Below are 12,024 nucleotides of genomic sequence, written 5' to 3' on the forward strand. Positions count from 1 at the left end.
ATATTCAAGGAGAGGCTATTGCACTAGACAATTATACGAGGTAGTCTATATATTGAGGCAAAATGTAACTTCAAACAAGGTGTAGTCCTGTTTCTCAGCAGAAGACCGTTAGTCTCATTAACTGTTACGCGCTTCACTCCCCACAGGCTTGACTTGATACTGTGAGGACTGACGGCACGAGCATGAGGCAGACAGCGCGAGGGAGGAGGGTCTTCATATCATCTCATTCCTATGTCTAGTCTACTCCCCAACATGTTATCTCAACTTAATCGACCTGTTAGAAACACCGTAGATAATAAACAATGGATAAAGAATATAGAGCATGTCAATATATAGGCTATTAATTAAAAAGGCATATTTCCTGTTGAAGAAAGTGCCTGGAGTTGGAGATGAATCTCATCAATACACAACTGAAAATCCCCAGGGGAGAGGGCAAGCTACAGAAGTGAGGTCCAAGATTAAATCAGAACATTCACCCCATGGGTCTTCAATGGAAAATTACCACCAAGGGAAGGGGTCAGAGTCCTGGTTCTAATTTAAAACTACTTTGTATAGTCTACAGCTGCCCTGTGCTTGTCTCTTTGATTTGAATATTGGTTTAAATGGTAAATGGACTGCACTTATATAGCACTTTTCCACCTTAGCAGCACTCAAAGCGCTTTACAATAGCCTCTAATTCACCCATTCACACACCAATGGCGGTAGCTGCCATGCAAGGTGCTAACCTGCTCATTGGGAGCAATTTGGGGTTAGGTGTCTTGCTCAAGGACACTTCGACGTGTGGACAGTCGGAGCTGGGTTTCGAACCGCCGACCCTACGATCATTGAACGACCCGCTCTACCAACTGAACTACAGCCGCCCTCTACAGAATATTTCCATTGTTCAAGGGCTGACAACAAAATATTGAACAGCTTTTCTGCTGTTAAGACACATGTGGATACGATGGAGGGGGTGGTGGTGGATGATCGGGATGTCAGAAATGTAGGTCTGCTGTCTCCATGTGTTTCCTGCTCTGGTCGTCTGCTGGGACTCTCTGATATCGAAGCTGCCTGCCCTTCTCCAAACCAACCCTTCCTGAGGGCACCCCATTCCAACTGTGCCATCGGAAACACTGGGAGGAGGAACTGTTCTCTTTTTCTGTATTGATTTGTTTTTAAAGTCACATCATGCTCTGATAGTTCTAGGATAAAGAACAATAGAGTGAAAAGGGTAGAAAAGAGAGAGAAATAGAGAGGTAAAAGAGAAGGTCTTTAGGTGCTGTTGGCTGGGGAACATATGATAGAGCACTGAGAGACTCTGGGAGAGAACTGGCCTGTAATTCCAGCTATAGTTTTTTTTAGATCAAGCTTTCAAGCTCGAACTAAAAAACTCCCAAATCACAAAGGTTCAAATGTCATTGCCTTATTGAAACTAATACTGGAGGAAAGGCTGGGTGTGTACTGTAGTATATTTGTGAGTGTGTGTGTGTTTGCTCGGGTGTGCTTGAACAATGTCCACTCCAATTACTGTGACTTCACACAGAAACAAAGAGAGATCGATAATAATCAGAAACATCACAGAGATAAAACCGTTGAGAACCCCCGTCACAAACTCAAGGGAAGGTTTGTGTCCTCACATGACGTGGCTACAGTACCATATTTGTTCACTGAGAGTGATCTCTGAACGTGGGTGCAATGTTAAGAACCTAGAGATAGACCTGGGCCATTATAAACACCAACAAACAATATTTTTTAACAGTCAGATAAGTCCAGTTTAAAAAAAAAGTTGAACCAGGTTGTTTTCTTTTGTTAGATGATGGCACTTTCCACTACAATAACCCTCCAGTTCTCCCTCAGCTGATGGGGGACTGGGTGAAGGTGGAGTGGAGTTTCAGCTGATAGTAGACTGGCTGAAGGTGGAGTTGTGTTTCAGCTGTGGGCAAGGTGCCTAATGAGCGTCCAGTTCTTGGCACAATGAAGAGTGCAGGGCAGGGGAGTAGGACAGGAAACACTGCACACATCCTCCAACAGGAAACTGTCTGTGCTCTTCTTAAGAGGCATCCTGGAATCAAACGCCTGAGAGCCATGAGTGTCTCTCCACCACACACACACACACACACACACACACACACACACACACACACACACACACACACACACACACACACACTAACCCTTAATAGTCACACTGTACACAAGGGAGACCCTTAAGACATAAACACTCTCACGTTCTTTCAAACCCAGTGACCAAGGCCCGTATTAACTTAATGGGCTGCAGCCCAAGGCCCAAGCCACAAGGGGGCCCCGTGAGGAACTTGATGCAAAATCCTTTATGCTGCTTGTTGCCAGACCAGTAATACCAGTACAAGAGTGATCATTGTGGGTCAACTACGTGATGCATAAACACAAAAAAACATTCTGTGTCTGGATTAGCTAGGCCTACATACTTTAACACATTGGCTAATGTAAGCCACCCCCCCCCCCCCCACACACACACACACACACACACACCTCTTCCGGCTATCCCTACAGGACCTACACGTCAGGACCCTTCTTCTTCGTCGTCGTTTGGGTCAGTTGTTGTTTTCCTCTCCGCCCAGGCTCGGGGCCGAGGGGCTATCCCTTTACTAACCCGAGCCTGGGTGAGGGGTCATTCCGTTGGGTGCCCGATATATCGGACAGTCCTGGTTGACATGGTCTGCGGTTTGTTCCACGGCGCCACACTCGCACGGCGCACGGGATGTCAAGACCCATCTGTGCATTGATGAGCGGAAGCGCCCAACGCCGGTCCGGAGACAATTAAGTCTCACCCACGTCGGTCTGGGTAAGTTCATCCCGGTAGGAGAAGGACCGGCGGCTGGGATAAAATCACGGACTCTGGAGGTGTTTGCCTCACACTCCGCACAGGTGTGGTCCGCCCATCCTGCCTCGAGATCCCGTGCGGCAGGAACAAAAGGGAGTCTCGATTTGAGATGCCGGGGAGGCCCCGCTGTTGCAGTGAGCCTGTCGTGGAACAGGTGGTAGCCTACGGCCCAGCAGGCGAGACATGCTGTGGTTCCTGTGCAGCGGAGGCCAGCCGGCTGGATGTCTGCAAGGATGGGAAGGTTGTCCAAAGGAGTGGGGTGCAGGCATCCTGTCATGATGCGCAAGGCTTCGTTGATATGCGGATCGATGAGGCGGGTGTGAGCGCTGGGACACCACACCGGTGCGCAATATTCACTGGCCGAGTAGACCATGTAGGCCTACCCTGAAACGGGACAAAAAGATTGGGGCCACCCCTCCCACCCCGGTCACAATCTCTTTGAATCTTTGGTCCATTAGGCCCAACCCCGCACCGCAAAAACAGCCCCCCGAACTCTATTCCTTTTACACCACTTGCAAATGACCGCTGATTGTGCCACATATCAAAACAGAACACACATTGTAGGCCTATATAAAACATCACACATACATTACACTACACTTTTCACACACACTGAATACGCTCACCACACTTCATTCTGCTATACAGTATATTGCGTATTTCGCATTGTGCTTTTCTTTATTATTGTATTTTGAATATATGCACTGTCATGTCTGTGTCCTGTCCTGCACTCTGTCTAATGCCGTCTCAATCAGTGGTTGCACCATTCCCTAGACAAATTCCTAGTAGCCTATGTGTAAACCATGTACATGGTTAATAAAATTATATTCAATCTTGAATACGGACGGCTATGTTGAACTGTAGACAGACATAACCAGCGGAAGGGACTGGATTTATAGTGTGGCTTCTGATTCACTGCATTTCATGTCCAGGAAAATGATTTATCCTTGAAAAAGATAGAAGCACAACTCACAAGAGCATAAGCAAAATCTTGGCTATTAAATCAAAAGCAACAACTACTGGCCTGGGCATGTTGTATAAAATATCAGTAAATGAAAACATCTGCCTTTCAATCAATGTGCTTTCTCCATGTATGCCTAATATGAAACGAGCCGAATAAGGTTTTTCTTTCATGGAGTATGGTCTGAAAGAACCAGTCCCAACTATTTATAATAAAACTGATTTAAAGTTAAATTTTCCAGTTCTGCAATGTTGAACATAATGTTCATTGTCAGTATGCTCTGTGAACCATCTACCCTATTTATTTCCTGTAAGGAGTCAGCTGTTTGTATGTGAACACACGTATCAGTAATTCCTCCCCTGTTCATGTGGGTTGTCAAGTAAAAATCAAGGTACAGTAAACCAGCTCAACTCTGTGTTGACACCCCAAAATGTCTACAAGGAGCAGTTTTTGTTCCTCTCACAGTGTTAAACAAACAGCAGGTGGCAGCAGATATTGTTTTAGATAGAACATTTAGATCAACATTTCTTGAAAATAGAACAATAAATGCCGTCAATACCAGAGTACAATATTTAAATGTATAAGTCCGGCAAACCTATCACTGTGTGAGTGTGTGTGTGTGTGTGTGTGTGTGTGTGTGTGTGTGTGTGTGTGTGTGTGTGTGTGTGTGCACGTGCGTGCGTGTGTGCTCTAATTCCTCTAGTGGTATTTTCATGGAGCTGGGCATTTTGGCACTCAGTGCACTGCCATTCTGATAATGCTGCCATCTGCTGCTGTCCTCATGAGATAGCAACACAACTTTTAAGCCGAGGAATAGATATAAAGTTATCTATCTATGACTCCTCTACATTTTAGGATTCCAAAATAGCATTATTTGGAAATCCTAAATCGCATGTCTCTCTCAAATTCTGTTTGCTACAAGCCCTGTTTAAGATAACCTTGTGGAACGCGATAGTTCCGGTTCTGTTTCTCAACGGACATTTTTATCTGCTGAACCAGCCAGTGTTGAGAGGGAAAATGCTGTTAGGATTGAATGTAATTGATGCGACCTGGTTATCTTTAGGATTGTGCTTTATTTTGGCCTTTTTAATAAACAGAATTTCAATTCACCTGAATGCTGAATTTCAGATATCTCACGTAAATATTTTATTCCAAAATCTAATCCGATACGGTAAAACTAAGCAACAAAAACGAGACGACTGGCTGAATGTGTTCAATGTCCCAAAAAGGTGAAAAAGCTACCTAACCGTGTAGGCCTGCCTTGTAATTTACTGCAATAAACCACACGTGGTGAGCTATCAGCTGTTGTTGTTTATCGTTGAACTGGTAATCTCATATGACCTCTGCTTCTTCATTCTCGACAGGTGGTTCTGGCACTTCTATGCAGTCTCTATCGTTTGGAATGGATTACTTTGTGTTCTGTCACTGCGTATGATACTATGGGGTCTACCATACCCATCATGGTTGACTGACACACTGGGCTTTCTGACGGGATTACCACCAGAGGCTGTCAAGCAAGGTAGCTAAACTGAACTCCCCTGTTCTCTCCACAGAGATGCATGTGTCTGCTAGTTGCGCCAGTTGTTGGAATAGTAAGATAATTTCCTTCTCATTATTTACATAATGTTGATGTTGTGTCTCCTCTCCAGTTCCACAGGTGACATCTGTGCTGGTGCAGGTGCTGCTATGGGTCCATTGCCTTAGGAGACTGCTGGAGTGCCTGTTTGTCAGTGTGTTCTCTGATGGAGTCATTAATATAGTTCAGTATGCATTTGGCTTAGGATACTACATTTTACTGGGATTGACAGTCCTTTGTCCTGATTATATTACTGAAGGAAAAGGTGAGGTTTAAACTGTGACATGTTAAGTAGGTGTAGTAACGATGCTCAGTTGTATTTGATAGTCTTTAATTTTCTGGGGTATGGTTTTCACAGTGACCCCTACACTTCCATTCCACTCTCAGCTGGGGTGGCAGCATGTTTCTGGAGCTGTGCTGTTCAGCTGTGCCTCTGTGCTCCAGCACCACTCTCTTGTCCTACTGGCCAGGCTACGCACAGGGGCCTCAGGTAAGATCACAGTGAGCTCAGAGAGACCATACTCATACACAAAACATTTGAGCATATTTATGCTGTTATTTAGTTGTTGTTTTATGTAAAGTAAAAAATAAATTGTATTGGTAAAAATATATTTGTCATGATTATCTCATTGCTCTGTTTGAGGTGCAGGTGCAGTAGAGACTCTGGCCCACAGAGTGCCGAGTGGAGGCTGGTTCGAGCTGGTCTCCTGTCCACATTACTTTGCAGAGCTTCTGATCTATGTGTCTCTGAGTGTCATATCTGGAGGTCACTCTCTCACCTGGTGGCTTGTTGTCTTCTACGTGCTTTGCAACCAGGCGCTGGCCGCCCAGCTCTGTCAGGAGTTTTACAGGAGCAAATTTAAGTCTTACCCACGGTATCGCAAAGCATTGATACCCTTTGTATTGTGACAGTAGATGTTGCTGTTTTTTTTGTACATATTTTGCAAGAATGGATAATCCAATTTTGTAACTAACACACAATATGTATGAACAGAGATTGCAAAACAGCATTGCAGCAGCAAAACAAACAGGATAACTTGTGTACTCATCTGCACAGAGCACCTGTAAAGATCTGTAGGCCTATAATAGACACTGCTCTGCTTGTTACTGAACTGTTATCATGCCTGTGCTGATCTACCATGTCATGTGATTGAGGTGTCTTGAGTTCCACATACGAATTGCATGAATAAAGCATGAATTCATTCATTATTCATGGTACGGTATTTTTTGTTACAATTTGCAATTGAGAGCGTATTATAGGATGGTTATTTTTGGTGTACCAAAAAAGGTTATTGTCACCCACAATCTTATGATCATAATCCGCTGCTTCTTTTGCTAAAAACAAACTACCTTTTCATCTTCTGTCTGCAGCGCTACCAAACTAGCACTTTTTCCATGACAAAACATGATACACCGTTAAAGTAACCAATTACAGCCAGATACGTTGCCACGTCAGAGTATTTTCTAAAGCGTCTTTCTGTCGACGACCCAATCACAAATATGTATGACTTCCTTTTTTGAGCAGCATGTTATCAACAACTTGCTCTACTCGGAAGAAAAAGATACCATGAACTAGCTTCACAGTGTGCAGCTATCAATACCATCAAACCATCAGAGTCCCGAAAACTATCTAAACACGGATCTATTTGAGCCTTTTTTGTCTTGTTGAAATGCCTCTCCTGGTCTGCGGAAGGGATAGCCGGGCTGACAGAAGTGTGAGATGTGTCTTGCAGACTGCTCTGTTAGCCGTTGTGTTGTTATCAGTCGGTGTTGCTGGCAGTCCGGAGGAGCACAAATCTGCCCAAGATCCATTGCCACAAGAGGTAAATTATGATATTGGTTCGGTCTTGTAATTACAAAAACAATATGTACCCTTTTTGAGCAAACGTGATAGCTAGCTTAATGGCTAACAAATGGTAACGTTAACATCAATAATGCCAGCTAGAGCTAGTTCGTTAGCAACATTGTCGGGAGGACAGGATATCAGGTAACGTTATTCTGGTCAGTGTGACCTGATATCAGTTACTCTGGTCAGTTTGACGTAGCTAGCTGGGTTGTGGAACTTGGCATTATGCTCTGATGATGAAATACAGCGTTGGCTTTTCTTTTCTTGTCTTTCTGGTTCTGAGTTGTGCTCATCTGCTAGAGACTACTAAAACAGGTTCACGAGCTACACTTAGCCAGACTCGCGAGCTCCCTGCTCGAGCTAACGGAGACATTACAGTTGATCCACGTTTTTGCACGCTCTGCTTATGATGTAGTTTGCTAACCTGTGGATGCAGAGAGCTAGCTAGTCCAAACAATGAAGCACAGCCAGACTATAACTAGCTAACGTAGCTAACATGCCTGTTTTCTCTCGCTACAGAAAGCCTCCACTGCCCACCCCATAGGCCCAGCTGTAAGTGATGATGACCCAGGCAAAGGGAACCTGGGCTTCATTCATGCGTTTGTGGCATCCATCTCCGTCATCATCGTCTCTGAGCTGGGAGACAAGACCTTCTTCATTGCTGCCATCATGGCCATGCGCTACAACCGCCTCACCGTGTTGACAGGGGCTATGCTGGCTCTGGGCTTCATGACCTGTCTCTCAGGTTAGCGGATTTGATGAACGAGAGGTGGAAGTAGCTAGCTTACTCTCGTTACAGTAATTAAGTAGCTTTTCTGTGTACTTGTACTTTTTTGAGTTAGTAGTTTTACCCAAGTAGCCCTATGTTAATGTCCTTGGGTGCCAGAGTCTGTAACCGATTGGGTGTCAGGAAAAAAATTGAAAATGAAAAAATACTATAATAGATAGATAGATATTAGCCTCTTGAGACCATCCTGATCTCGCGATGCATCCTTGTCTAGACGTTTAGCCTTGCTCAGCCTGTTGCTGTATACTACTGCCTCGCTGATGCCTTCCTCTCTCTCTCTCTCTCTCTCTCTCTCTCTCTCTCTCTCTCTCTCTCTCTCTCTCTATCTCTCTCTCTCTCTCTCAAACTGTCTTTCTCTGCTTTTATGATTCTGCCAGTGCTGTTTGGCTATGCCACCACCATCATCCCCAGGATCTACACCTACTACATCTCCACAGCCCTGTTCGCCATCTTTGGCGTACGCATGCTCAGGGAGGGTCTGAGGATGAGTCCGGACGAGGGCCAGGAAGAGCTGGAGGAGGTGCAGGCCGAGATCAAGAAGAAGGACGAGGAGGTTGGCGAAGAAATAAATCCAATCCTGAGATCATTGAAGAAATTAATCAGTCAGATACGACAAAGTCAGAAACGCTGATTCATGATTGGTACAAAATGATTCAACAAATCAGGAAATGAGCTTTTCTTGTTTTGGTTCCTTCAGAAGAAGAAAAAAGGGAGTCCTTCATACAGGCCACAATACCGCAGAAGAGACAGTAGCTGGAGCACAAACATAACTCATCCCTGACTGCTATACAACCATATGTACTTTATGTACTTTATTTAAAAGTAAGCGAGAGCAATATGTAATCCTTTAAGGACAGGTTCGGAATTAAGCATTATAAGCCATGTTATAAGGTTATTTACGACCATTACAACGGCCGATATCAACGTTTTGTCAAACGGTGCACTCTGGAGACTCTCGAGTGGTCACTGGTGTCTGTTGATGTTCTGGCAAAAAGATTGCCACAAAGTATGCTTCCGATCGGGTTTTATTGATCATATTATATCCATTGATTTGTATTGACAACAAAGCCAGAGATGTTTAGATTCATCTGTGTTCCATATTTGTTTTGATCAACAAACACTTCTACCTAACACTATCAATGAAATACTAGCTGCAAAGCAATCCTAGTATATCCAAATAAAATCCAATCCAAATAAAACCAGATCGGAAGCAAACATTGTGGCATTTTTTTTGTTAGAACATCAACGGACACCAGTGACACTCGGTGAGTTTCCTGTCTTTGAAAACAAGAGTTTATGGTGTTTTTGAGGGATTTTGTAGATGCACCTATGGATCCATTGAGTGTGTTAGCAGCGACGGGCTATACCTCGAGAGTGCACAGTTTGACGCAACTTTGATATCGGCCGTTGTGTACAGTATGATCATACATAACCTTATAACATGGCTTATAATGCTAAATTCAGAACCTGTCCTTAAATGAAGCAAGCATAAACAACATTTCTTTAACTTCCACTGCTTTAACTTCCACAAGGTGCGGACTGAGCATGCTCACGCTCACATGTAAATGAGCTCACTGCAAACACATCGATGGATGTGGGTGTTTTAACTGCGTGTGTCGTCCTTCAGCTCCAGAGGTCCAAGCTGGCGAACGGGTTGCCGGATGTGGAGGCGGGCAGCACCGTGCCACAGGGCAGGTGGCACAGCATCATCTCGCCCATATTCTTGCAGGCCTTGACTCTCACCTTTCTGGCAGAGTGGGGGGACCGCTCTCAGCTCACCACCATCATCCTGGCTGCCCGCGAGGTCGGTTTGGATAGGAAACACTCTAGGCTTGGAGCATTGCACTCCCCAAGAGATTTACTGATGCTCAATGGGTCTGCCAGTCCTACTTGTGACCTCTTTGATTCATATTCAGCTTTTATTTGTCACGTAACGTACAGTTGTACAATCACAATCTGAAATGTTGCTGCCGGTTCCCTGATGTGCTCATTACAGATAATTACAAATACACAATTTACAAATTACACAAAATAATACAAATCTATACAATATAAGGATAAAGATACTGGTATGGATGGATTATGTACACGCTTTATATACGTACACTGTTAACTGGTGTTAAATTAAGATGATATGGCTACAAAGCACTGATATCCCAATAATGTTTTAGTGAGGGCAACTAAAGATTCACTTTTGACTCTTTGTCATGTTTAAGTCAGTGTTGTGCCACTGCGTTGGACGAAAAAGAATCATGTCACATCATAAGCCTATTTGTGTTTCAGGATCCTCTTGGAGTGGCAGTGGGCGGCACTCTGGGTCACTGTATGTGCACAGGACTGGCGGTGGTTGGAGGAAGGATGATTGCACAGAGGATATCTGTTAGGACTGGTGCGACCTTTCCTCCATTCCGTGTCATTTTCTGTCAGCATATAATTTGCATACATTTACTGACGCTGTTTTGTTTGTTCCCCAGTTACAATCATCGGTGGAATAGTCTTCCTGGCCTTTGCCTTCTCTGCCCTGTTCATCAAGCCAGATGCTGGATTCTGAAATGACTTCATCTCTCATTCTGTACATACCTGTAAAGCTCAACTATGTTGATTTAGAGAGGCTGCATTGACTGTGTGTGCGTGCGTGTGTGTGTTAGAGATGTTTGGCCGTGTGTGTGTGTGTCTGAATGCTACCATCTTGTCTGAGTCTGTGGCCCCTCACCAGTCTAGGTTTTGTGGCTTACACACAGAGCGGGACTTACCTCTTCCTAATTCATATGCCCTTTAGTACTGGGTCATATTATTAACTTTTCATTTCCTTCATCCTTGGTTACATGTGTGCTTGAGAGCTCACCACCCCCCCTGCTGGCTTCATGCTGACCTCAGGGCTGTCCAATGGTGGAGGGCAGTGTTGGGGTTACTGGAACTCTCTATTCCAGTCTCTCTGATCCTTGGCCAGGCATCGTTGTTCCTTCCTGGACCCTCATAATAGCAGCTTTGCTGTCACTGCACCATGAATTCACTCTAATGGACCCTGGCCAACCCATCTCTAGGTGGATTGGTGTAGGGGTTTTGTTGATGTTGCTGTCATAGCACCAGAAACCCACTCTAGTGAACCCTGACCGAACCCTGGCCAACCTAACTCCAGGTGGATTGGTGAAGAGGTTTTGTTGATATCCTGTTACAGCGAAATAAACTGTTCTATTGAGGGGTTGTCGGAGCAGCAGTAACCCAGACAGTATTGTCCACATTCAGGCCTCTGCAGCAGGGGAGAGGGGTACAGATCACCCCCCTCCATCCCGGCTGTCACCTGCCTGCCATTCAGAACTCTACGCCCCCTCAGAGGTAGCCTGGCCCCAGCCCCTGAATCTGAATTTTTGAATTGAGTGAAACGAAATGCAATTCAGTCTGAGAGTCAGGCTACCTCAGAGGAACGGGTGTAGAAATCATGGAATGAATCGGTTATTCTTTTCCTCCTACAATTCATTGCCTGGAATACATCTGTTGTTACTTTCCTCTTAAATTTCACTGCCTACATAAAAGGAGAGCGTCTTAAACTTAACAACAAACAAACCTGAGCCACTAAGTCCACCTAACAAACTGGGTGTGTATTTATTTTACAACTATTGAGCACAGTTTTTTTTCAGTTTGTTTTGCATAGTTTTTAGCATAAGTACTGTAGACAAGGAGTGGATATATTTTTAAAACGTGCACAGGGTAATTCTACATTGTCAATATTTGACAGGTTGTGCCCTGAGGTGAGACAGCCCTAAATGCTGTTTGTGATACAGATGTATTGTAAAGCCTGCCTTGTAAATGCTCAATAAAAGCTCTCACGCACCGACTGTTTACTTACTGTAGAATTCAGACTGTATCTTGTGATGCACTGTAGTAGAATATACAATGTGTGCACTGAAAGGGATTTTCCTGGAATACAGACCAGAATTGTTTTAGTAGCTTAAATGTCGGTACATATGTTACCCACCTATCCATGGTAAAGATGTGACCTTTTGCTATCCTT

General features: G+C 44.4%; 2 protein-coding genes across 2 annotated transcripts; both read left to right on the plus strand.

The window, feature by feature from the left end:
• Positions 1 to 4,903: 4,903 nt before the first annotated feature.
• srd5a3 (steroid 5 alpha-reductase 3) lies at positions 4,904 to 6,497 on the plus strand. The gene is made up of 5 exons (XM_084444122.1): positions 4,904 to 5,032; positions 5,168 to 5,322; positions 5,453 to 5,644; positions 5,738 to 5,869; positions 6,029 to 6,497. Exons 2-5 carry the CDS (start codon positions 5,235 to 5,237, stop codon positions 6,286 to 6,288), a joined length of 672 nt encoding a protein of 223 aa, XP_084300248.1. The 5' UTR covers positions 4,904 to 5,032; positions 5,168 to 5,234; the 3' UTR covers positions 6,289 to 6,497.
• Positions 6,498 to 6,950: 453 nt separating this feature from the next.
• Positions 6,951 to 12,024, plus strand: tmem165 (transmembrane protein 165). Its single transcript, XM_084445172.1, has 6 exons — positions 6,951 to 7,202; positions 7,745 to 7,970; positions 8,390 to 8,565; positions 9,640 to 9,816; positions 10,296 to 10,401; positions 10,487 to 12,024. The coding sequence occupies exons 1-6, from the start codon at positions 7,050 to 7,052 to the stop codon at positions 10,561 to 10,563; spliced, it is 915 nt and encodes a 304-aa protein (XP_084301298.1). The 5' UTR covers positions 6,951 to 7,049; the 3' UTR covers positions 10,564 to 12,024.

Source organism: Borostomias antarcticus, assembly GCF_949987555.1.
Source record: "Borostomias antarcticus genome assembly, chromosome: 10".
Classification (NCBI taxonomy): domain Eukaryota; kingdom Metazoa; phylum Chordata; class Actinopteri; order Stomiiformes; family Stomiidae; genus Borostomias; species Borostomias antarcticus.

Coding starts and splice junctions, on each gene's coding strand:
- srd5a3 (XM_084444122.1), top strand. CDS start 5,235: ATGATACTATGGGGTCTACCATACCCATCATGGTTGACTGACACACTG. Junction 5,645..5,737: donor TTATATTACTGAAGGAAAAG/GTGAGGTTTAAA, acceptor TGGTTTTCACAG/TGACCCCTACACTTCCATTC. Junction 5,870..6,028: donor GCTACGCACAGGGGCCTCAG/GTAAGATCACAG, acceptor TTTGAGGTGCAG/GTGCAGTAGAGACTCTGGCC.
- tmem165 (XM_084445172.1), top strand. CDS start 7,050: ATGCCTCTCCTGGTCTGCGGAAGGGATAGCCGGGCTGACAGAAGTGTG. Junction 9,817..10,295: donor TCATCCTGGCTGCCCGCGAG/GTCGGTTTGGAT, acceptor TTTGTGTTTCAG/GATCCTCTTGGAGTGGCAGT. Junction 10,402..10,486: donor GAGGATATCTGTTAGGACTG/GTGCGACCTTTC, acceptor TTTGTTCCCCAG/TTACAATCATCGGTGGAATA.